The 27577-nt window shown below is 32.1% G+C and overlaps 2 protein-coding genes across 4 annotated transcripts in view; one reads left to right on the top strand and one right to left on the bottom strand.

Moving 5' to 3' along the window:
* Positions 1-26: 26 nt before the first annotated feature.
* Positions 27-7421, top strand: Itgbn (Integrin betanu subunit). Its single transcript, XM_088186072.1, has 12 exons — positions 27-84; positions 166-298; positions 365-522; positions 1362-1527; positions 1601-1935; positions 2000-2121; positions 2196-2528; positions 3024-3181; positions 3575-3757; positions 5209-5372; positions 5439-5633; positions 6956-7421. The coding sequence occupies exons 1-12, from the start codon at positions 27-29 to the stop codon at positions 7345-7347; spliced, it is 2397 nt and encodes a 798-aa protein (XP_088042198.1). The 3' UTR covers positions 7348-7421.
* A 125-nt stretch (positions 7422-7546) lies between these two features.
* The window catches only part of LOC148235258 (estradiol 17-beta-dehydrogenase 11-like), a 32913-nt gene continuing 12882 nt past the window's right edge, over positions 7547-27577 (bottom strand). For all 3 annotated transcript variants that reach the window (XM_088185747.1, XM_088185748.1, XM_088185749.1), the window contains exons 2-7: positions 26111-26659; positions 8939-9063; positions 8760-8870; positions 8453-8700; positions 7889-8005; positions 7547-7819 (exon numbers count right to left, since the gene is read on the bottom strand). In XM_088185747.1, the coding sequence (XP_088041873.1) occupies positions 7630-7819; positions 7889-8005; positions 8453-8700; positions 8760-8870; positions 8939-9063; positions 26111-26375 (1056 nt within the window). In that variant the 5' untranslated portion in view covers positions 26376-26659 and the 3' untranslated portion in view covers positions 7547-7629. The remainder of the gene's footprint in view (positions 7820-7888; positions 8006-8452; positions 8701-8759; positions 8871-8938; positions 9064-26110; positions 26660-27577) is intronic.

Below are 27577 nucleotides of genomic sequence, written 5' to 3'. Positions count from 1 at the left end.
AATATCACATTAGTATTAAAATAGCGATGGGGAAAATTATATTGTTTATTATAGCTGTAATAATAACACAAACATGCACACAAGGTATGCTGAAGTTTTTGAATTCACTAAAATTAATTCAACTGTACATTTTAGTTATAATAAACAGATATCATATTTTTTCAGTGCCTTCAGAAGTGAATTATTTATGTACAACGCAAGATAATTGTGGTTCATGTGTTACCAAATCCAAAGAATGCCTTTGGTGTTCAGATACAGAATTTAATGAGCGTAATTCGAGATGTAATTCGTTCGAAAAGTAAGTATCATTTGATTGTAGAATGTATTTTATTAAACCATTAATTAAACTGTGTATATTTTAAAGGCTGTCTTCTTTTGGATGTCCAGTTAAAAGTATACGCTATGCTAACGAACCATATTCGGAATACACCGAGGACTTACCATTCGTCGATATTGTATCAAGAAAAAAATCTAAACCTATACAAATTAAACCGCAGAAGGTGTCAATCGGTTTATCGCCATGTATGTGACTATTTTACTAGTATATTACGCCATTACAATATTTAACATGAAATCATACAACTTATCATATTTAATAAGTAGACATAATATATATATATACCGTATAACACTGCCTTGCAGAATCCCATACTTACATATTGTGTAGTCTGAATTGAATTCTATTGTGGGCAAGTATTGTTTTTCTCCGAGCACTGGCGGAGAAGCTGGCGGAGGGATGATGTCCAGTGGATGGTCTTCTGAGGTCCCGTAGTCGATGTGTGTCAGGTAGTCGTGCGATGTCCCTTGATCTCAGTTCCTCTCTCACTCTCTCTGGCCGTCTGCCATTCGTCCATTGGAGACTGGCTTTAAGTATCATATGTATAGAAAACTCTCTGGCGAATCATAACAATGCAGCGACCATTCAACCAATTGTTGCACTCGTTTATTCGACCAACGAAATATGTTCACGCTTCTAGAAAGTGACATTTGCTTGATGCACATCTTTCAAAGGTCGAATTGTCCAACGGGTTAAATGTAGCTAAACCGTGCTTTTTTCGTCAGATTGAACTTTGATGTACTTGTCTTACTTTTCCAAAAGCAAAAATAGAAAGCAATCTATAATATTCTTTGAATAAACGCTACCATCTAATTATATTTTTTATAATTGTTCACTCTTTTATGCAAATTTATAAATAATCTTACAATCCAAATAAATCACAAACGGAGAAGTCTTATAGGGATTCTAGAAGCTGCTCACTAATGTTTTTTTTGTTTATTAAAATTAAGAAATTAAGAATGGTTGATGAAACATTATAAAGATATATAATATCTTATGTATGTTTATAATAATATAATTTTAGTTGAACCTCAAAAGTTATCCTTTGAATATCGTCCCACCAAAAATTTTCCACTCGATCTCTATTATTTGATGGACTTAACATTTAGTATGAAAGACGATAAAGATACACTGTTAGGACTGCGTAACGACTTACCTCCGTTCTTAGGAAATCTTACTACAAACTTCAGGTATTAAACTTAAAATACTATTACATACAAATATATATTTGTTCTAAATTTACTTTATTTTTATTTGATTTAGATTGGGCTTTGGTAGTTTTGCCGATAAGCCTTTATTGCCTTATACAGCAACTACTGAAGAGAGAATCAATAATCCTTGCTTGGTAGAATCTGATACTTGCGAGGCAACTTACGCTTACCGTCACAGGTTAAGTTTAACGGAAACAGTGGATACTTTTTTGGATGCTGTTAGGAACAGTAGTATTACTGGAAATCTCGATAACGCCGAAGGAGGTCTGGAGGCTCTGATGCAGGTTATGAACTGTAATGAAAAGGTTGGTTGGAGAGATGTGTCTAGGAAAATTGTTATATTTGCTACTGATGGAATCTTGCACTACGCTGGTGATGGAATATTAGGTAATAATGTTGTTAATTACTTATAAAATAGAACAGCAAGAATAAAGTATGATATGTATTTAAGGTGGAGCAGTTCAACCAAATGATAAACAATGCTATTTAAACTCTAAAGGAGAATATACAGCTGCAAAATATTTAGATTATCCTTCATTGGAGCAAGTGTATAGAGTTATGTTAGAAAAAAAGGTATATCATTTTTTTTATATAATAATATAAATTTAAAAACATCTACTTTTTACTAATCATGATATTTTCTTAAGGTTAGTGTGATATTTGCAGTTACCAAAGAGGTAGTGCCATATTACAATAACATAAAAAGTATATTTCCCGATTACGTATTTGTTGGAACACTGAGTAACGACAGTTCCAATATTTTGAACTTAGTGAAGCATGGATATGAAAGTTTGGTGAACATCATTAAATTCGAAGACGATTCGGATGAAGATGTTGAATTGATATATTCATCAAATTGCGGAGTGCCTTATCGTCCATTTGTCCAATCTTCAAAGTGCGAAGGAGTAACCATCGGAGAGACTTATAAATTCAACGTGGATATTGTTCTGAGCAATTGTCCTAAAGATAAAGCAAATTATGTAAGTATTGTTGATATATGCTTCAAGACAAGAACATTTGTGGAAGAATAATGGAAAGCTTTGAAACAGAGTGTTCCAAGCTTTCCACTATTCTTGAAAATTGTTCATTTATACATTGTAGGTATCTGAGAGGAAGCTTGTCTTGTTACGAGATGTAATGTTTAAAAGTTAGTTTACAAAAAAGTCAGTAATATTATATATAATACATTGGTCTAGTTTTAAAGTTCTCAATAAACTCAGCCATTATCTAAATCACTATATCGACGTGACATATTGCCTACATACACTTCTATGCTTTAATTGTACTATAAAATCATAAATATCTTCAGTGATTGTTTCCAAGCTAGAGCTTTTTTTTTAGGATAAGGTTATGGCCTATAGATTAAATGTATCTACATATATAGAAACTAGGTCTATGTTAATTAATACGTCTTTGAGTCCTTAAATGATCTCTAATATGAAAGATTATTTATTATAATACTTGTATTTGTACAGAAAAAGCAAATAACGATATCGGAAGTGCAACTCGGACAAGAAAGCATGTTATTAGATGTTCAACTATTATGCGACTGTGACTGTGAAGATGCAGGTGAAAAATTGTGTCCCGAAAATTCTAATTTGGAATGCGGAAAATGCGTTTGCTCAGATGGATGGTATGGAATTATTTTCTAAAGTTATTTCTTATGTCTGTATGTCCGCGATTATTTCGATTCTTGATGGTAGTTTTTATGTATAAAACACTGTGATACACAATTAGTATAAAACATTATTTTATAAAATTGAATTGTCATATCTTAAAACTAAAAAGTATTTTAATTATTCACTATAACTTATTACATTTTATTGTTTTATTATAAGACATGCCTTATATTTAGTATTCACGGTGTTTTTTTTTATCTTTGTGTTCTATCCGTACTAAATCGATATTATGTTGACATTTGTACAAGGCCTAGCCAGTGAACTCTAATCTATTTAACGTTATCTATTAAAGTTGTTTAGAAATACATGTTATTCTTGTAAAAATAGATATTTATCGTTTTTTTAAGGTCCGGTAATAATTGCGATTGTAACGCTGAAAAATACGAAGCTTTGAAGACTACAGATGATTGCAAGCGACCTGGAGATGTTCTTTCATGTTCTGGAGTTGGAGACTGTCTTTGTGACACGTGCTATTGCGATGTAGGATTTGATGGAAAATATTGTCAATGTACTGCCTGTCCAGTTGATGTGTAAGTTAAATTGTTAGAATGCAATATAAAATCTGCTAATTAGATGAATGATATTCTAATGTCGTGTCTTATATATTATTGGCGCTGTAGCTTTGACGAATGGTGAATGGGTTTATTCTGGACAATTATACCGAATAATAAATTAACGCTAATTTGCGTCTTACATGAACGTATTTCTATACAATTTGTTCAGAATTTTTAAGTGTAGTGCTTGTCTGAATGTAGTATTGTTTTATTATGGCCATCTTTACGCATTGGAGATTTGTAATATAAAAAAATAAAATGCAGCATAGAATATACATTAGGACTCGCAGGACGTTATTGTTTAAAAATACACAGTATATACTCTTTTAGGGTTGATTCGTAAAGCGCCTTTGTACAAATGATGATTTTTAATACACTCTTTTTTTATGTGAGTACCATTTTGATGCAAAATTGTGAAATAAAATCACTTTTTATAAAACATAAATGCAATAACATATACATATATTTCAAGAAGGAAAAAGGAAAATATTTGTATGTTCGATCTCGATTTGTGTATTTGCAAAACGGCTTAATAAATATATACTAAAAGTAAACAGTCATGCGAAACATTTTTTGAAAAAGGATTATCACACAATGATAAGAAAGATATGGTTTGACAAAATGTGTTATTTTTAAATGTAAATAAGAAGCACTATAAGAAGGGCCGGATAAAATGACTCCCTGTAAGGCTGAAAAAAATTTTTCTCTAATTGTTGTGCCAATAATATTTTTTTAATTTCTTCAATGTATTCTAAAGATTTAATGGAGTTGTGAAAAAATTAAGCATAATAAGTATTAGGACAATCAAAGATTTCTTTCAAGAAAGCTTTGATTAGTAAAATATATAAAAAAAATACGAAAATTTCTAAGCACTAGTGGAGCAAAAACACGGTTTTCTTCCGCGTCGTTCCACGGTCACTAACCTCTTGAGCCTTTCGAAAGCTGCGAAAAATCACTAGATTTTAAAACCCAAGTCAATGTACACAATACCGATATTTTTAAAAGCATTCGAAAAAGTTCATCATGAACTTCTTTTTCAAAATTTAGCAACTTGATTTTGTTAAATTTTTCTCAAGGGACTAAAGTAGCTGCCGTCAGTATTTTAGCTATAGTAATCGACGTTCCGAAGCGTATTTCGCTCACTTAGAGTACCGCAGGGATTCAATTTGCGTCCTTTGCTCTTGTGTTCCGTGATCTGAAATGCCTTATTGTTCATCCCAAAAGAGAGTCGAAATAATCTGTTCCGCGGATGATTATGTGCAGATTTTTTCTTTCGGTTTTGGTTAAAATGTGTAGAAACATTTCTTAAGATTTATCTCTAGTAAATATTATTTCTAGGAAGTCATAACGCCTTGCATTTAAGCGCATATTAATAACACATTGAAAATGTTTAGGCTGTATGACAAAAACTTCTTTATTATTTACAGGTCGACCAACGCAACATGTGGTGGTAGTAATCGAGGCACTTGTTCTTGTGGAACATGCGCTTGTCGCGAATCTTGGTTCGGAGCTACTTGCTCTTGTTCAGAAAGTCTTTGCTTAGCTCCTTGGGAAAATACAGAATGCTCTGGTCATGGAGCTTGCACTTGCGGTAAGTTGATTTGATTTACGTGATCATTACCATGAGTTCTAAACGTGTTGCTCTCTGCCTTGACAGGAGGATGCGAGTGTTGGACCATAAACGATGAACAATACACGGGGAAGTATTGCGAGACTTGTGCCAATTGCGTGAATCCAGCGTGTTCGTTATACGAAGATTGTGTCAAGTGCGTAGTAACGAAAAACTGCACTAAAGATTCATGTAAAATGATGAACTCGGATATGATGTACAAACTGGAAAATACTCCTATTGGTATGTTAATAATATATAAATGCAATAAACTTATTTTCTTTAAATTAATAGTACAGAAAATAAAAAATCTCATTCCACCCAATGGCATAGTTGGACTGGAACGCAGCGGAGTGTCATTCTGGTACATTTTTCAACGACCAGAATAAAACTTGTAAATCCCATGTAAATAAATAAGAATTAGTATGTACATGTATATATTACTACGTATAGAAAAAATGTGTAAGCACCTGCCAGATAAATTATATTTTCACTTGTGAAAATATATTTCACTGAAATGATATATTTAAAAAAATAATTTTGCGATAGATTCGAGTCTGTTTTTTTATATTTTTACAGAGAGATCACCCGAGAATTTATGGTTTAGAATCAGAGACGTTATTTCAGATTTTTTCAGGGGGAAGGGGGAAAAATTGGTTAGTCAGTGGTAATCGCCGTACATGTACGGCGGTTGATCTTTCACTGTTTTGACGGTGCCCCAGATAGTTATACATTTACATATATAACTGAAAAAATAATGAATAAAAAACATTATATTTAAATAATATTTTTTCAAATTTGATTTAATAAAAATGATTTCTATAGAAATCAATACTAATAAATTAAAGAGTATGAAATATTTAATAAATGAACATAAAAATATTGAGAGCTTCTGAATTGATATGAAAAAATCCACAAAAGCCGAATAATATATTTATAAAAAAATACGTAAAATTTTGCCGTTGAAAAAAATACAAAAAAGCAACAAAATAAATCAAACAAAAATTCACTCTACATGCAATATAAAATATAAAATAATAATAAATAAAAAACTTTAAATTTAAATATTATTTTTTTTAATTTGATTTAATGTGAATGATTTCTATAGAAAATAATACCAATAAATTAAAGAGTATTAAATAAATGAACTTAACAAAAAATATTGAGAGTTTCTGAATTGATATAAAAAATCCAAAAAAATATGTAGTGTTAAAATAAATTATTTAAACATACTAATATATAAATTAGTAAAATAAATCAAAGCAATAATTCACTTTAAATGCAATATAAAATAATAATAAATAAAAAACACCAAAAATAATTATATAAAAATTCGTATGATTAACTGTGTACTAACAAATTAACAAATGTATATAAATTAACTCACTTCTCAAAGGGTTTAATAATAAGCATTTTTCTGCCCAATTTCAAGGGTGAGGAAATGCCCTCACCTGCCCTCCTAAATGACGGGTGGTCCTGACATTGAAATATAGCAAAATTAGCATCTCTCGTATATATATTTTATTATATATGTATATTTATCAATTTATTTTATATATTTTCAGAATCATTCAACGTAACATCAGTTTGCGTCCTAAGATTGCCTACTACTGCTGACGAAACAGTGAAAGAATACAAATACACATACAGCCAGATTAACGGCAAACCTTTTCTTACCATTTTCCCACATTCTGACATGTTTGTTATGGCTGGTTTTAATTCACTCGATACAACAGTCAGCGTCGGAGTGTCAATTGTATTGATTGGAATATTATGCATTGCAATATACAAGATTCGACTATATATAAGTGAACAAAGAGAATTTAAGTTATTCGAAGCTGACAAACTAGAAATGGAGGAGGAAATGCAAGCAAGGATTGAAAATCCTATATACAGGTCACCAATAACGAACTTTGTTGTACCCGATGGCTATGGAGAGGAAGAAAAAATAGATTAGACTTATCCAACTGACAAGTAGAATATATAATAATATTTTTCTAAAATTATTTTACTAATACAAAAGACGTTTTCGAATAAATTTTAGTTTCCAATACATAATGATGACCTAAAAATAAATGTTTTCCACACAAATCTATTGTTTCAATAAACTACTCTAATATTAATTAAAAAATATATATTTTAAGATAAAATTATTGTTTGTTTTTCACAATCATCACATTTTAAATGTTATTATATTTTATTACATTAATTTTGTATATGTATTAGACTATATTATAATTTAAGGTTCTCTTTCAATCACTGCCGTTCTTTGGAAAGGCATGGAACTCTCAGTCTTCAGCTTTTCAGAAGCACCTTGCATCACTGTTTCAGTTGCAGTATTAGTATGCGTTACTGCGTTACCATGTCCAGGAGCAGCATCCGGAACTAAACATCTCATTAATCCTGATATGCAACCCCAAGGGAATATCCTGTAACATTCAATTAATTAATTCAATCAATAATATACATAAAATAAAATAAAAAAATAATAATAATACCATTTAAGTGGCAATAATAATTGTAAATATCCTGGAATAATGGCGAATTTTTCGTTTCCACGAATAGCTAAAATTATCCTGTCGGCTACTTCGTTCAGGTTCAACGGCATTAAAAATCTGAAATTATACCTAGAATAAATATATGTTAATACTGTTAGTAAAATAGGCACTAGATGTTAAAAATCGATTCATAGCCTTTATATTTTTTGAGCTTGCGATTGATATCTTTGATGTTTTAAATGCATTTAAGTTTATCTCTCTTTCTCTCTCAGTGCCTATTTTGTTTCCAGTTTACTGACACAACAGTCAAATATAACATGTCAGACTGGTCCATAACATATATTTGGACTCCGGTTGAAAAGAGCTAGAGGTAAAGAGTATCCTGGAATATAAAGGCTAAAGAGAGACTAAGGATAGGTGAATTTGAGATGTAGTGATGGAGAAGGATGCTCGAGTCTCTTGGAAAGAATAGAGAGAGAGAGCGGTAAGATGGAAAGGAATGTTAAACGTCACAAGGACGACAGTAAATGGAAGATATTGAATCCCTTTGAAAAATATATATACCTAGAATGTACGTCTTCGAACATTCCCGTACTGCGAATGAAGAACGGACATATGGCTGTGGTTTTCACCCCCATTACTTTCATCGCTTCTAATTCGGCCCTCAAAGCCTCGTCGAATCCTACTGCTGCAAATTTTGAAGAACAATAGTCAACTAATTTAGGTACACCTATGTGACCTGCTAGCGAAGCGATTGTCACTATGTGACCGTTGTTGCTGCGGACCATTTCAGGAAGGAATGCCTTAGTGGTCTGAAAGAAACAATATTAAAATCATACTATAAAAAAACTTAACTGAAACATCAACTCACCCAAAAGTGTGCCAGGATATTGACATCGAATGTTTTCTGTATCATATGGTCTGGGGTTTCTAAGAACGTCTTTCCCGATACCAATCCCGCATTATTGATCAGCAATGTCACCTTAACATTAATATATTTTTAATAAGCAATATATGTAGACTTAAAAATACAATTATATATTAGCTTACTGCGCCACAATCCTTAGTAACTTTAACGGCTGCTTTGTAAACCTCATCTCTGTTAGCCAAATCTACAATGTAACTATGGCATCTTCCGCCCAGACTAATCACCAATTTGTTCGTCTCATCAAGACCTGAAAAGTAAAAATATATATTAATAACAACGTAATGCAAATATGAATTTAATACGAAATCGATACTTAGATATAATCTGCGTATGTCAGAAAGAGCATTGAAAACGAGCGATGGTGTTGAAAAGATTTATAATATGAAAGGAGGTCGTTATATACCATAAAGACTTTTGACGTTGAAAGAATACACAAACGTGATCTCATCTCGAAATGACACGTTAAAAAATTGGGTCATCGTGTGTCACATTTTTTACATAAATTAAATACCGTTAATTCGTATTGTTAGTTCTAGGATAGTTATAATGTATATACTCGAGTACCATTTTGAACTACTTCGCTATCTAAACAAATTGACGAGTTGTAGCCGGAGCTACAAGATCATATCCTTTTACATTGCGAACATTATACATATTACATAGATTAAAGTTCTTCTAGTAATTTATCTACAGTTATGCTCATTTCCTATTAATAAGATCTTGGGAATATTATCAGCGTGATGCATATTCAAACAGGAAAAAGCGATTTATTTAGAATAAATACAAAAAACTATTATAGCTTTGTAGTATGACTTTCAGCCCGTAGTGATAAATGAAAGTAATTTGTCATAAAAAAAAGATAAGATTAAATGTGAAATATAGTATTTCATTCCTTACAGTACATAAACAATAGTAAATAATACAGGATTAAGATGATTCATAAACTGGAAGGGCTGATACATGTCGAAGAAGAACACGCGTATACAAATCACAATTAATTAAATACAGTATATGTCAATATGTTTTTATAAATATTTTCCGCCATTGAAAAGAGTAAATAAAATTCGAAAACTACTAAAGCGCAATCTAAAAGTCCAATTTTCGAGCAGCTGGGGCCGTATATCGGTAATAACGCGGCGAATGTTGGCTTCCAATTCGTCCATCGTCACTGATTTATCGGCGCAGACTAGCGACATTACATTTCTCTACAGAAAATAATCCAAAGGTGTTAAATCATACGATCTTGGAGAGCAATTCATTACAATCTCATCGAATGTTTCCTTCAATAAATTTACTGTAGCGCGCGCTGTGTGGTATGTTGCGAAACCAAAGTTCTTCCACAGGGAACGAAAATCAGTAATCATGGATCTATAGAGTTCCCCGTTGACTGTAACGTTCTGACCAGCATATTTTTTAAAGAAATATAGACCATAGAGCACAAGCATCTTAATAATGGCTTGTGGATTTTGTGGATGAGCCTCATCGCTAAACAAAATTTTGTGCACATGATGGTCAAGCTGCTGGATCATGTTAGCTCGTAAACTAAGATCTTTCCGCAAAATCTTACATAAAGTATGCACTCACAGTTCCATTGTTATGCACTGTAGCAAATTGACTCATTCAGGTCCTTCTCAATTCTACGCTCCACCGCAACAACTTCTTCGATGCGCATTGTACGACGTCTCTGCGGATGCGTATTATCAATTAGAGTATGCGTGGTGCGAAAACTATAATTCAAATAGAAATACTATCTGAATATATGTTTAACTATCTTTGTTTGCGCATTCCAAGTGGTTAATGACCACACATTGCCTACATACACTCCCACGCATGTACATATCTTCAGATATTATTTCCAATCGAGAGCTTTTTTCAGCTCAAGGTCACGGCGTTCATCGTTCAAATCGTGACTTTTATCCGCGCTTTCGAAATTTTATATGGCAAAGTGTGTCAGCTTCTAGAGATGCGGTCGCATACCCCGTTGCAGAAAATGCAAGAGCGTATAAATGACGACACTATAACCGCTCGGTTCTTCGTTATTCGGTTACTACGACCACCATTCGCATCGAGTAACTGTTTGCGCCTCACTCCGAGTCAGCAGAATGTGATTATTCATCCTCTCCCATTATGAGCTTTGATTTATATTTCATAATCGATAGCGCGTTTCGGTTACAAGGTTCGCCTTTTGTTGTAGCGTAAATATAATGTGTGTATGCGTGCCCATAACAACAATGGTCATGGCTCACATTTAGGTCAATAATTTTTATTAAATGCAGCAAGAAAGGAAATCCAAAACGGAATTGTGCAATTGCGCGGTTCCTAATGATCGTCATTCGAGTGTTTTGCAACGGACCGATTGTGATTAAAAACTAGTGTTGTCGAAATGAAAATCGATAGGTTCAATACGTACCTATTTGCGATAGTATAAATACAAAAAAATAATCATTACACATAAACATACGTGCAAAAAGTACAATAAGTAGTATATAATATAATGTGCATTTACACAATCGTTACTTTACAATCATATGACTAAATTTTTAATAAAAGCTGGTGTGAAATCGTCTTGTTTAATAGCTTTTAATGCTATGCTAAAAGCATAAACAATATGTTATATTATTAAAAACAAATAGACTTTAGCTCATAAGTAAATTTGTCGCAAGTACTTAAGGAAAATAATGATTTTTTTTTAATTTTTTTTCATAGGGAGGCAAAAATTGGATAGTTGGTGTTCGTTTTTTTAATATTATATTTATTTACATTTTATTAAGATTCATAGTATTTCATTAAATGATTGATTTTCAATATATGTTTAATATTTATTATTTTTCTTGAAAGTAAGGCCTAACTACTAAACCATTATTAATATTTTATGGATCACCTATTAGCACTTGTAATATTTTATAAGTACCGGTAAAACTACCCTTTTGAGTAAAGACAATCCGCGATAAATAATGCGCTTTATCCTATGCAAAAGTACTATTGTTATTTTTACTTATTGTTAACGATTGCCTAAAGTTTTACTTTTAATATGTAAACATATTTAGTAATAGTCCAGTCAAATAAGGGCTTAACCTCGGAATGAAAGATAACAAGCTGAAATTTTGCACAGGCCTTTGTTTTGGCGTTCTAAAGATAGGGTGAAAAGTCTCATATGATATCGTGTCTGCTAATCAAGATATTAAAGGTCAAAGGTCATAAAAATCGTTTTTTTTTGCAAATATCTTGCCTCCTTTGCATTGCATGTCATTAGATGTTTCACAAAACTTATAGAAAATAAAATTTTCTACAAGTTTGTTTTAATTTATTTCTTCGTATGGTTAATGGTTTTCGAGATATAGCGCGGGAAGTTGGAAGCGCGCATCCGTTTATAGGATAACGCTATGTAAACTACGGAGCCAGAGTTACCTGCACATTCTTCCACAGTTTCATAGGAAACCTCGCAAATTGTTATCTGCTGAGTGAACCCATCTAAAGCATTATAACTTTCAATCTCCATATCATCAAAAATCATCATCGATAATGCAAAAAGTAATAGCGTATGGCCTCTGATACTTCTTGCAAAAGCGTGACCATCCAACATTTTGTCGACAGAATTCGAAGCATAAATTGTATTGAGAGCTTCCTCGATTCTGCTTCCATTCATTATATACCCTATGCATCCAATAAAAGACATAAGCATATGAAAGCCTCCTAGTTTCACAACTACTCTGGACAAGTCTGAGTTAGCATCTGAAGCTGCTACGATTTCACGTGCTTTTATGTACAACGGCTGATCAAAAGTTATTAAGCATGTTCTTTGTTCTTGTTTCTTGGCAGTGTTTATAATACACTGTAATGTGGTGTAAATTGTGTCCATATTACTCGCAGGATGATGAATAAAAGTAAGAAACAGAATCCGAGAAGTTACAAAGTTCTCATTGTTTTTTGTAAGTTGTTCAATAAATCCATTCCACCCTGGCAACAGTGAGATATTTTTACACTTTCCGTACATCCACAACAAATCAACTACATTAAATATTTGTTCGGTTAGTTCTTCTACATCATTAAAATTTTGAACTTGAATCTCTTGCTCAATCCGGGTACGACATGATTTTCATATACTAGAAGGGGTATATGTGATAGTGCTGCTAACTCCGTTGCACTTGGTTTGTTGTAAATTTCTTTATGCGGTCATCGGATATAACTTCAGATTTTGAAGTTATTATTTTTATCATTCCCATTATATGAACAGTATTATAGCCATCAAGAGTATAAATATTTTTCTGCATTATCCGCTGCATACTGTACTAAGGCACTTGACTCTGATGGTTGATTACGAGGCTGTGGGTGATAAACAGCTGAAATTTAACATTTTACAGTATCACTATATGAAGCGAAAAAACCTAAACTTGACAAAACATCCAAAAGTATTTTTGGATGTTTGGCCTATCTGTATTTTTTCTATGAAGAAATACAGATAAGCCTTCCATAAGAAAAGGACCGTTTTCGTATGGAAGTCATTATAGCATGACTTATAGCTGTGTATTTCGTTTTAAAATGCCCCGTCTTTCCTTTTCTGTTCTTTATAATAACTTTTTGCAGAAAATGTAATAAAGTTTTCGGAATTTCTTCATTAATATTTTACTCGACGGCGGATAGGACTTGGTCTCAACAACAGAAGATCGAATATCTTCTCTAATAATCGCCGCAGCAGCTTCCACTCCGCGCAAGTGTTCTTCTTCCGAAGTGCCTTTTTTATTTTCATACCAAGTTATGGATAAAATTTAAGCTTGAGCATCGCGAAAAGAAAAAATAGGGAATGATCCAATCTTCGTTGTAATTATAATATCAATTAAATATTTTTCTCTTAATTTGGAAATGATCTTCTTATCATCTGGTACATACTCCGTAAGGACATCTCTCAACTCTTTCAATTTTTTCGCACAAATTTCTTGTCGAGCAATATTTCATTCTTAAATCCTAATAATACAATGAAGAAAGTAATAAAATTATGGCCGAGACCACTTTTTTCACGATTCTTTACTTTTTCAAAGCTTATACCAAGTTAAGCAGGTAGAAATACTCGCTGAATTCTATAAACGGATGTACGCCTCCCACTCTTCGCGCTATATCTCAAAAACTGTTAATGATACAAAACAAATATTTTAACCATACTTGTAAAAAAATTTATGCTTTACAAGTTTTGTGAAGCATCTAATGACGTGCGATGCATAAAACGTGAGATATTTGCAAAAAAACAAATTTTGTGACCTTTGACCTTTGATATCTTGATTAGCAGACACAATATTTTATGAGACTTTTCACACTGTCCTTAGAACATCAAAACGAAAGTCTGTGCAAAATTTCAGCTTGTTATCTTTCATTCCGAGATTTAGCCTTTATTTCGCCTTATTTGACTGGACTATAAGTGTATTCAAGAAGCGATGCAATTGGCTCGCCAACATACTTATCTGCGATTCGCCAAAACTGTCTTAAATTGACACTTGTTCAGAGACAAGGCAGACAGGGGTAGAGAGTTGGGCAGGGAGAAAGACAATCCTAAGGAGTCCTAGCACGAGGCAAATCAGCAGGAAAAATATTAAAAAACAGTATAATATTCCCTTTGACTTCATTATTAATAATATTTGAACGGGGTTACATTTTGGTCCTCGTAACCATTTTTGAAGTCTCAGTACTCAAAGGATAATATTCTCAAAGCAGAATACAGCTACTTAAGAAATGATCAAATATGAATAGCTACAAGTATAACTTATCTTTCAAAGTTTATATTAGCCAGGTTCAGAGCTATCAAAATATTTATACGGTGAAAAACACTCAAAGGTGTTTCAAGCACATACATATCTTTCTATTTTGAAGCATTCAGCTTCAGATTCAATTACTTTTAAGTGCACAAAAAAGTTCATTGCCATCGATAGTATCTAGACTCTACCAATGACCTTACAAAACAGTGCCCATCTCGTGGTTTTACAGACATGCTTGTCCACCTGCTATAGTATGCAGGTACTCAAAACCCAACGCAAGTTGAATGACTAGTTCCATCCATCCACAACCTGCATTCTTGTTGCACAAACGAGACTGCAATCGAAATGCAAGGCGATCCGGCCGACGAAAAGCCGTCTCGGGTACTTCTGATTAGATATACTACTACACGCAACTTACAGTGTACCAAGTACGAAAGAATATTGTGCAACTCGTAGTATTAAGTGCGGATTGCATGTATTTTGTGAAAAAGATTCTCCTTGGACACTCGCACGAACAACGATCGCTAAGTATAAGTCGTTAGGGCGCAGAAATAATTTGCGCTTTTAACATTGGCATGTGACTCTGAGGCGCGTCATTAACCCGAGTGCCGGTTTCTTTAGGTGTGCGGTCGTGAACTCAAGTTTTGTAAGGTTTCATTGATTGTAAATTTTTTAAGACAAATTTTCAATTACATATCTGGGATATGAGAGTACAAAAGCAGATTTATTGCGATTTCCTAATTTGAGCAAAAGTAATTTCTTAATAATATTGTAATTTGCGTTATTAAAAATTATTATTATCAAAGAATCATTGTTAAATAAATTGCAGCAATAATTACATATCTTCCGGAAAACCAATTATCGCTATTAAATGATTTAAATTGATCTCGGTAATGAATTCGTTATAACTTTACTTTTCATTACAATAAATATGTTTAAAGCATAACTGCAGAATTATTCCAGAACACGGATCATATTTATGATTATTTAACAATAGTTAAAATTGCATAAACTTATGATCATAAACAATAAACAATGCGTATATTATCACGAGTTGTTCATTTTGAATAAATAAGAGATTTAGTCAACAGGTTTAGCGCTTGCTTAGCGTTGAAGTCTAATTCACTTTCAATGTATAGTAATTCTTATATGAACATTTCTAAATATAATATATGAACAATTTAATATTTATACAAAATTCCAGTTCTTTTGCAGACAAGAATTGATATTTATTTGCCGATTCCGCGGTTTTTCTCAGTATATAATTTTGAGCAAATACAAGATAAACTTAAACAGTGTCAAGCAAACGGGGAAAACCAAAATAATCGTTCAACGGTAACGCCCTTTCAAAGGCATGACGAAGAGTTTCTATTTTTTTTTTATTTTAATATATCAGCTCAAGGTTTTAAGATCCCATCGGATGTTGCGCGTCATTTACCATCCAAAATTAACCGAAAATAATAATAGATAATTTAAGAACAGAGTGGCGCAAGGTCTGGTCCGATGAAGCGTAACATTTGAGAAACGCTGCAATCGCATTATGTACGTATGTAATGCTAATCTTTAATTGAATCAAAATAATTTAGTAATTATGTATGTAACTCCAGAAAGAGTATGTATAATATAATATGTCATTATATATATATACTATTTCTTGTATTAACAAAATCATACTCGAGGAAAATATATGATACAAGTCAAACATATCTAAGAAACTGTAATATAAGTTTTTCGAAGTAAGACAACAGACAACATGTCTACCATAGAAACAAGAACGTATGTAAATTAACGTTTCAAGCCTTATGCAATGTGTACGAACACAATTAGTGTGATTAGACGTGATCAAATATGTATGGTTATGGAAGGTCATTTCTCTTGCGTGTAAAAATCGGCTTGTTCGTTGACCTTAAAGCAACAATTTTATATGTCTACGCATACGCATAAAAAAAAATACACTAATGTAACAGAAGTGTCGAAATCGATTAAAATCTTATATAATTGACAGTTGTACTTGAATACGCAAATAGGGTCATTTTCATACGGCCTTGATTGTAAAAATTGTTTTAATATGAGAAAAAATAAATCATCAACCATACCGCGTGACTAGCAATAAAGTGTGTAATTATTTTCGGTAAATAATACATCTTATACAAAAAAGTGTTTATTAGTCACGATTGGTCGATTGCAAGTTGTTTTTTCTCTAACGAGAACACCGAACTATTGCTCAATAACTTACTATTGTCAACTAGTGTCCCATACACCATAAACAAAGACTAAAGCGCATTGATGAGTCGAGAAGCCTACTTTCGTTTGCTTTGACAGACGAAAGTATATATGACACAAGTTTGCATTCTTTAGATATTTTCAAGAAACTGTTAACTAAATAAATTAAAAGTATACCACTATTTTTTTATAAATTTAATCAATGTTATAGTGGATAAAAAAATATAAAACATATACACAAACTAATCTGTACTTTCGTCTAATATATTTATTGAAATTCAGCGAATCTAAAGTCTCTCTATAAATGCGAATAAAAACATAATTTATAAAGATAGGAATAGAGAATCTAATCTGAATATTCGAACACTTTTAGTTATTCGAATATTTGTGTAACTATTCGTTCAATTTTGTCATTTATCAGCACCCCAGCCCCCTAAGAACCGCTGAAGTATTTACAGAAAATTGTACATTTTTATTTTGTTTTAAAAAAGTATCTTTTTTTAACACTGTAATTGCCTAAATTTCAAAAACTACTAATTTTTCCGAGTTTATATAGATTTTTTAATAGCAGATAGTGATTTTATAACCTCGTTTAATTATTAATCTATCTAAAGTAAGATTGTAGTTGACAATAAAGCCCACAATAACAGCAACTAAATAAGTATTTTCGGCAGTAAAAATAATTAAAATAAAACCTCGCACTTATTTAAAGTTTGGAACATAATGATTTTTACTGTTAACATAAACTATATTTTTCGATTCTTTAAAATTTATATAATTTACAATACGATTTTCGAATTATTAAAAATATTGAATATTTGGAAACTAAGAGAGAAATAAAGTAATGACATAAAGTGATAAAACACAAAAAAATATTGATAATGAAATCATGTTTGTCAAAATTATAAATAAATTGATCTATAAAAAACATCTCCATGATAACATATAATTGATTGGAATCTGATGATATCGATTTTTTTATTGTATAGTATCAAGTAGATCTAATTAATATGGATAGCCGTTATTATAAAAATTATAAAAACTGGGTTATACCATTGCAATTAATTCTAACAACAATGAAAAACAATTAAAGACCATAATAAAAATACTATTATAGAATTAATCGCTAATAAATGTCTAACGTGTTTTGTAATCTAATTATTCGTTACTCTTGTATTATGTAAAATGATTACACAATTATTTTATGAATCTAGTGAAAATAAACTAAAAATGAGCAAATAGCAATATAACTCTTTAGCTACGAATACATTTGTATCATTATAAGAAGAACGAATTATAGAAGTTTCGGATTTTCTGACCCTAAAGAGCGAGACTTCGCAGCCAGAAAGACCTAGTTGGAAACTACCTAGTAAGATTTTTATTTAGTTTGTATTACATATTGCGGTAAACTATGATGGGCGAGATCGTTATTTTCCATGCGATGGTGGTAAAGCTGGCGGAAGGATGATGTCAGTGGAAGATCCTTATAGTTCTGATTGGTGTAGCAGTGACAGTATAGCGGAGGTTGATCTTTCTATGAGAGCTGCAAAGCTAGCTGACGAATCAGAATCATGCAGCGATCATCCAGAAAATTGTTATACTCGCTTCTTAGACCAACGAAATATGCATACGTCTTTAGAAAGTGACATTTGCTTGATGGACATCTCTGAGGTTTATTTATTTATTTATTTATTAAAATTATAACCATCGTGACCTCACAGGCAAACCTAATGTGTCACGATAGTCAAAAGTAAAGGTTGAATTGTGCAACGGGAATGTTGTGCTATTTGTCTCCCGGTGATATATTGTTTCCCGTGACCGCACCGGAGAATCCTTGCGTGTTATTTATGTGAAACTCTTTTTTCTAGTCGTAACGAGGGCTTTTGTGTGTTCCCATCCTTTATACTATATTGTCTAGTTTCATTCAATTGCTCACGAATGATCATTTTTGGACATTGCAATATACTGCGTGAGTTTCAAGAATGATAACGCCCATAGAAGACAATGAAAGGTGTGACTTCGTAGCCAGTGAGACGCTTAGTAAAATCTAAAATTGCGACAGACAATAAATGGCAAGATGTTTTCTCCGAGCGGTGGTGGAAGAACTGGCGCAAAGATGATGTCCATGGGAGATCCTTAAAGGTTTTGTAAGTGGCATGGTGGTGCTCATATCCCTCTCGGGATGTGAGTGCTCATGACAGTACGTTCTCTGGGCGTTTGCTAGTCTCTTCATCAGAGTCCAAGCTTAAGTATCCAAGGCTGCAAAGCTTGCTGATTAACCACAAGCATGCAGCGATCATCTAGCTAATATATGTACACGTTTCTTAGAACAGCGAAATAGGTATACACCTTTAGAAAGCGACATTCGCTTGATGAGCATTGCCCAAGGTCGTATTGCATTGCAACGGGAATCTTGTGATTTATTATATCCATGACTGTTATATTTACAGTAAGTACACTTGCGTGTTATTTTTTCTAGTCGTAACGAGGGCATTTTATGTGGTCCATCCTTTATGCTGATGGATGATCACTTTTGCCACAGTCAATTAACGCATGTTTTAAGAATAAGACACTTTCAAACGTGGGAATTTCTACAAACTATCTAACGCAACGCAACAACTATGGGTGGTCCTTACATTATATACAGTGAAATCACACATCGATTTATATAAAGGGGTTGAATTTCATATTTGCTTGTTCGCATGTGAACGAAGCTCGCACCTGGCGAGATTAGAAATCATATGCCTCAAATATACAACGTATGATAGATAACTACAATTAAAAACTTGTGTGCGAAAAACACACTTCTAAAGTATTCCTCCACATCACTACAATTTTCAAAAATATTAGTATATATTTAAGGCTTATTATTTACACTCACACGCACCGAGCTTTACACAATCTTGGCAATCAACGCGATAATGTCAAATACTCGAGCACATCTTATGCATGATGCGTTTCGTCACATCGAATAAATTAGAGAAGAATATGCTCATTTCGAGCAATTTCGAGCAGCGTTCAAGTACACAATAACGACCGCTTTACGGTTTGTTATGCCACGTTTCTCAATAATTCTACGGCTGGGATTTCATATTTCGACACCTAGGTACGTGTCCAAACACTAACAACTACTAAGAAAATCTTGTGATTTTTCTTATCTGGCTTTATCTCTACGCGATTTTCTTTCTTTGAAAATTTGCAGTTTGTCGTCACGCCGAGGCGGATGCCTGCTTGTATTGTAGATAGAAGAAACTAGTCGTCCTTGCCTATTTCGTACACTTATGTAAATAGTAAGAATACAAGTGTACATATTTGCAGGATTCATTTACGTGCCGTATAATTTGTACTGTATTAGTATGCGTTGTTCGGTGTGTTCGGGGGCATGAATGAACGGCTGGACGTTAACACAAAAGTTAAGATCTTAACCGCACGATCGTAAACCTTGAACTTGACCAATATTTCATCAATCGATTTTATACACTCGGCGTTATGTAAATATTGTAGCGCAACTATATTTATAGGGCACTTACATGACTAATCCGAGATGAGATAATAAACACAATTCACTCGTCAAACAAAAATTGTTAAGCAATAATATCACAATTATTTAGAAGGATTTGAAATTTCTCATGACCTCGAGGTTGAAAATATGCATGGTACCTAACAGACGACGCTGCTAAAGTACTAGTTTAAAAAGTGAATATAAAGAAAAGTATAAGCAAATATTGAAAAATAGCATTAAACATGGATGTATTTTACAATATATAAATTGAACACTCTAGTATTAAAAAATATTTATAAGATTATAACTATATCCAAGGCTATTTTTTAAACAAAAAAGGTGCCAGAACTCACTTCTTGTCAACCATTTTACAAAAAAAAAAATAGCATTTAAATTAAATTTAAAGCAGCTTTTCCTAAGCCATAAAAAATTAAATAAAATTTATGTAAGAGATTTATTTATTTCAAAATTTATTGATATGAGAGTATTGGTCAAAGTATATTCAAATCCAGTTTTGGTTAATAGGAGGGCGCAAAAACAATTATCACTTCTCAGAAGTCAAAAATTCACGTCAAAAGCAATAAAATCTGTTTTTACAAAACATTTATAACAAAAAATACATATTTTTTGTTATAAATGTACAATAAAAAACCTCAGTGCAATAATTACGGATAAAAAATAGTGTAGTGTCCATGAAACACATTGTATTTTTCGATTTGTTAATAAGCATTGTATAAAAATACTTCGCAATCACAAATTTAATCTTTTATAATAATAAAAAAAGCAACTCTATTAATTACGTTTTCCTATTACGACGGATGATACAGCGAGTTTTTTTAAGCTAAACCTTTATAAACATTTTATGTTATCTTGCATAACGATGACATTTAACAAATATCAATAATGGAATCACTAAAATACATTAGGTATATTATGTAACATTCCATTGATCTAATGGTACTACATATGTATTTTTATCGAGTGTCATTCCATTGTATTACATTAATAGTTTCCGCGAAACCTATGTATGTATGTGCAAATATATTATTGAAGTATACGTTAATAATAAAATATTTATATACTGGTTGAACCACAAGGGTAAAAGTACGCATAGCCTTGTTCCTTTTGGAGTAACTTAATTGAGAAATTCATTCAAAGGTGACTGAACGACCTTCTTAATAATATTTTATACGCGACATACAACTTGCTTATTTCAAAAACTGCATTCAACGTTAATCGCTTTTTTTTTTATTAATACTTAAATATTGCATGTTTTATTTTGACTGGTCATTCACTACAACGAAAGTCATTCTGACCTTTTCAGCGTGCAATGTAAGTTGCATGACCTCAAATCGAGGTTGCACTTCGACAACATTCTTTCAGGATTAAAAAAAATGATAAGCGTTTTTCGATTAGGTCGTGACAAAATAGAAAACGAACCTAAAAACTTTCAGACGGTAAAATTTAAGAACAATGGTACATTGAAGGTCAGTGTCAGCCGTGGGAAGTGTGTTGTTGAAAAGCTACTGGGGTCGCAAACCTATCTCTTTGTAAAATTATTAAATTTGAGTAATTATCAGTTTAATATGTATTCAAAGTATTTAATGTGGAATATATTATTTTATTATTAATGCTCTGTCAAGTAACTAGATAGATGTAATTATCTACGCTTTGGAAATACCACTTAATCACGTTGCGATTAGTTTGTCCTGCCAGGTTGAATCTCGTTCCTATCATATGCTTCGTTTTGCGGTCCTTAACCTTATAAACGCCAGCGACTCACTTGTGCGTCATTTGATGACTATTTAAAAAAATATATTATTGTACTAGCTTTATTAATCAGTAAACCAAGTATTTTATATTTATTTAAATAAAGAGAAATAACAGGTGACTCACTAAAAAGCCTCTGGCGTTTAAAGGGTTAACTACCATGCGTTTTATTAACCGGTACATTTTGCGTTCATGTGCATATTATAATATCGCTCGCATATGAGCAAACTTGTTTTATTTTTAACGTGCAATTTTAATTATCGTATACAGCTACGGTTGTTGATTAAATTTTGTGGAGAAAGTAATCGTTGTCTTAATTATTGGACGTACTGAACAATACACTGCACGTATACGTTAAACTAGTACAACACCTAGCCTAAGAAAATAAATAAAAAGATACAATATTACATGGAAAAAGTATTGGCTAACACGTTGGCTCTAATATGCAATCTGTGATCTATTGTGATAATTCAGTGTGCATGTTTGACTGTTTGTGAATAACAGCTACATATGATATTGTCTATTTATGTCCTAATTGACCGAAATACGTGGTGTATATAAATAAATTATTACACCAACATGCCACTAAAATAACCCACTCAGCCATAAATATATAATATAAAACTGAAAATATCACAATTCTCAGGTATAAACTAAAGTGTGTATGTAGAATAGAATAAATGTAATATTAATATATATTTTTCATCCGAAATCGATTCTGCTTAATTCTACGAGACAAAAAACTGTATGGTTGCCAAATTATGTTTTTATACTACGCTAATAAAAGTACAGTGCGATAGAGCGCAAGCAGATGAATACCTTCAAATAAAAAGCTCAGGCTAAAAATAATCACAAAAGCAGAAACGCAGAAAAAATAATTTGAAGTTAATTTAGGACTAAAACTAATTCATAAATTAGTTTCGATTGCTATATTTATATCACTTACATATATTCCGGAATATATGATAAAAATCACTAACTGCTTATAATCTAGTATTTTTAAATATAAAAGATGGCTCATTTTTATAATTTTAAATATATATGTTATTGATTTTACAACTACATATTTTTACAAAAACCATTACAGTTAATAAATATATCGGCTACAGTATATTTTTTGAATTCGCTAAATAGAATTAGCCCTACAATCAACAGATAAAACGAAGAACATATGTTTTTATTTTAACTATTTATACGGTATTTATTTCTATTTGCAGTAGAATTTTCAATTTATAAAAACACCAAAACCGATAAATTAAAAAAAATATATTTGTGTATCTACAAGGTACTCATGTACCGCTGTATTATCAGCAGTCCAATTGTTTAGCGAAATCCATATTGTTATCATTATATGTTCAGGTCAATGCTTCAACAAGAAAATAACTAAGAAAAAATATATTTTTAATTGCCGAAATTCCATAAATTACCCGTATTTTTGAGGTAATATTGTGCAACCATGGAGTTTCGCAATGGATGGTATTGAATTTTTATCCGAATTTAATCGATGCATTTAATATTTAATTTTAAGTATATTATATGTATATGAACATTTTTTTGAGCATAAGAAATAATAGTAATCGGCAAGATACTTCATACTGATTTAAAGCTTGAAGCACTTCATGCTTAATTATTTTAAAAATAATATATGAATCTGTATTTATTACTTTAACTGTATTTTCCATTTGATCATAACTTTATGTTTTATAGTTCACTTTTCGATTTACTCTCTAGTACAAAGGGACCGTAAAATTCGATTGTAAAATAATTTCACAGAAGTGTTTCTCAAACATGGAATAGTGGTAACATAAAATCACGAAATAATGACAATTTGTAAAGAAAAAACAGTGATTCTTTAAACAGAATTTCATTTGAATTTTTCGTGTTTCAATAATTCAAGTCATTTGATTCTAGAAAACATTAAAAATATGTATAAGCATATAATTATTATGAATTTATAGATATAAAATAGTATAGAAGTATAACTATATGCAGTGGCGTAGCTATGGGGGAGCGGAGGGGGCGGGCCGCCCCGGGCGGCACTTGCTTGGAGGCGGCATATTCGCGATGGGATCGTCTAGTGAGGTTCTTAACCCTGAATTCACTAAAACATATATAAATTCACGAATAATAATAAATGCTGATTTTATGACCCTGCAAAAAATGTATGGGAGAGGGGCGGCAATTTTAAGGATCACCCTGGGCGGCACATACCCTAGCTGTGCCATTGACTACATGGAAGTCATTGCGAGCACCACTGCCATTACCGGTAATAAGGCCCTATGAGTCCAGCCCTTCGGGTGGGCACCCAGCTTGTGACAGCCGGATAACCGGTTCCCCCAACCCCTACTAGTAATACGAAATATGTTATTGGATATATATTAATTTTTCACCTGACTATTGTCTTGATATATTAAATATTTTAATTAAAACTCTTTCAATAATTTATTACAAAAAAAAATATTTTTGAAAATGCGGGCGCCAAATTTTTCTTCTTTTGGAACAAAAAATCTAGGACAACGTCGTCTTTGATCAACCTATTCTGGATGCCTCCTAAATTTTTATACCAGAGGTAAGAGTAAAAAATGTATTATAAATGTTTATGTATATAAATAAGATAATTTCAAATATTTTTTTATGATAAAATCATTGATTTACCTTTTTAAATAAATAATGCTATATGTGTAATAAAAATTTGCAACTTTTTTTGTGTACCCATTTGTATTTTTCATATTTATTTACTTTAAAATATAAAAGATAAATTAAGATTGCTTTAAAACAAAACACCCTTTAACACATTTTAATTATATTTTCTAATATAACCTATTTTTAATTAGAAGCAAAAAATGATAATATTGCATTATTTTCAAATGAAAAAAGATTATTTTTAAAAAAACTTCTTCGAATATATTTTTGCTTTCAATATAATTATTGAGACTCACTTGTTGTTAATATTGAACACCTTTATTTAATAAAGTATATTCCATGGATTATTTGGGTAAAAATATGCCTGCTTTTGTTTTTTTTTCGCCAGCCATCCGTATGAAATGTATAAAAATATCGATTTTAAATTAAAAAATATTTTTGATACTACCGGTACTTCATTTTGATTACTAAAAGTTAATTTTTACCCCAATATCGGTATTATCAGTATCATTATTAGCCAGTGGAATTTTCGCATAGGTAGGACTAAAAGGGATAATATTATTCTACTTTAATAACCTACCCTGATAAAATTAGTTGGGTTAATTCCCTACAATGATCATTTTATTCTCCACTTCTGCTTTCAAGCAATATGTGATCATCGTTTTCGTAGTTCTAAGCCATTGAGATATTGTTTTCAGAAAATAAGGATTTTAAAAATAAAATTCGGTACTACCGGTATTTCATTTTGATCCCAATACCGGTATTACCGGTACTGCAATCACAAATTCTATGTTACAACAAAGAGTACTTTGTCTCGCTGGAATTCTAGACAATGAAGCTGTATAGAATTAATGTATCATATGGAATGCGAATCTTCCTCGAACGCCTTTATTTTACTAACAATACCCCAACGGAAGTATTTCTGGCAATGCTAAAATATCGATCCAGGTATTTTTGTGAAGACAGTGAATTTGCACTTGGCAAATTCACTGTCTTCACTATTGCTGCATATAAGTATGTCATATTGGATCTTTACCATAGCTTATACATTAACCCCAAACAAGCTAATTAGATATTTAGGCGAAAAACGAAAAAGTTAATGACTACATAAATAATTAAAACGTTAAATTATACATAAGATGTTTGATTTTATTAGCATAAGTAAAGATCAAAGTATAATTACACCTTGATTTTAAGCTGCTACTCAATGCATTCTTAAACATACATCACTCTCAGTTTTATTTATAAAAACAACACAGCAGCGCGCGTCTATATACGTGCTATTTCCACTACGACTTGCAACATTAGACATGAAAAACGCGATTTTCTATATACGGAAAGAATGCGACGCGAGCGAACGAAAGGAAAATCGCTTTCGTGCGCCGACATTTCTCATAAAATCGAAAACGTACCTTCCTTGTTGATGTCCCAGAGCACGACGGTGCATTGTAATCTGGCGAGCCTCATAGCCAGCAGTCTACCCAGTCCTCCGCCTCCTCCGGTAATCAGGGCGACTTCGCCCTTCAGGTCCCGCAGGGGTCTTCCGGTGACCCACAGGTACAGGGCCACTGCCACATGGCCAGCCGAGGCCAGTAGGAACTTCACGAAATCCCACAATCCGTACGCCCAAGACGCTAAGTAGGCGCTCCTCTGGTCCATGTCGCTGGAGTACTTCATCTCGCTGCACTAGCACATCAGTTCGAAAAATTTGCGCAAAACGCACTCATGAAACTCTGGGTGTTTCTGGGTCGGCCGCCGCTTCGTTCTCGTCTGGGCCAGAGTCAGTCGGGCACAAATGTGGCACACACACAACCAGTTGATGTTATTGCGAACCGCCGGCGAATATCTCTAACATTTCTTAATAGTTCTCCCTGTCGATTTTGCGTTGTTGTGCTAGGTACTTTATTATTGCGAGCACTGAACCACCGCGAGCAACAAATGACGTAAATTTTCCAAAGGCACTGAAATAAAAAAACATAAAGAGTTAGTCTTTTGCAACATAAAAAATACATAAAAAAGGATGTTAGATTTTTTTGGTTTATTTAGTTTAGTGTTAAGTAATTTTCGCTAATGATTATGAACAATAGGGTTACACAGTACCTAATAAATAATATAATTTTATATTTAAAAAATAAAATCGAAGAGAAACATTGCTTACATCAATATAAAAATTCATTAATGATGTACAACATTTTATTGAAAATGTACCGAGGAATATATTACGTAAGTGCAAAAATGATTTTTCAATAAGACATTTTCTAAGACATTATAGAATAATATAGCAATACGTATTTACATATAAGAATGCTAAACACAAATCCGCAAATTGTTGTTATATATAATATATCAGTCTAATTATAACCTTGGTCTAAAAAACTATACTCTAAAATAATCAATACAACTGGCAATGCTTAATATCCATTACTGTATTATATTGCGTATATTACAATTTATTCCTTTTAAGAAATATTGGATATGTCAAGTTATTACTTATTGCATATTACGAATCAAGCTTGATTTGACACATACAAACATCATTAGATATAGAGATGGTCACATCTCGTTTACTTTATTATTCAACTATAAATCATGGCGTATATACACATCACAATCACTCACACACGAATAACAATTACGCGAATCATAAATGGGATTCTATCACACGATTAATATGATTGTCGCATAATAACTATGATATAACATACAAGGCATATGTAATTATTATAAATTGTATTAGTATTACTATATAATATTGCTATTTATACAAAAAAATAACTAACTAATTGCAGCTTTAAAAAACTATTGTAAAAATTACAATATTTTACGTTCATTAAATGCTTGAGTGAAATATACATAAAAACGAATATCTAAGATAATGA

The sequence above is a fragment of the Plectrocnemia conspersa genome, unplaced genomic scaffold (genome assembly GCF_051122295.1).
Source record: "Plectrocnemia conspersa isolate PC_06_02 unplaced genomic scaffold, ASM5112229v1 ptg000005l, whole genome shotgun sequence".
Taxonomy (NCBI): Eukaryota; Metazoa; Arthropoda; class Insecta; order Trichoptera; family Polycentropodidae; genus Plectrocnemia; species Plectrocnemia conspersa.
The sequence above is the reverse complement of the archived record's forward strand: the minus strand, read 5'-3'. Positions and strand labels throughout refer to the sequence as shown.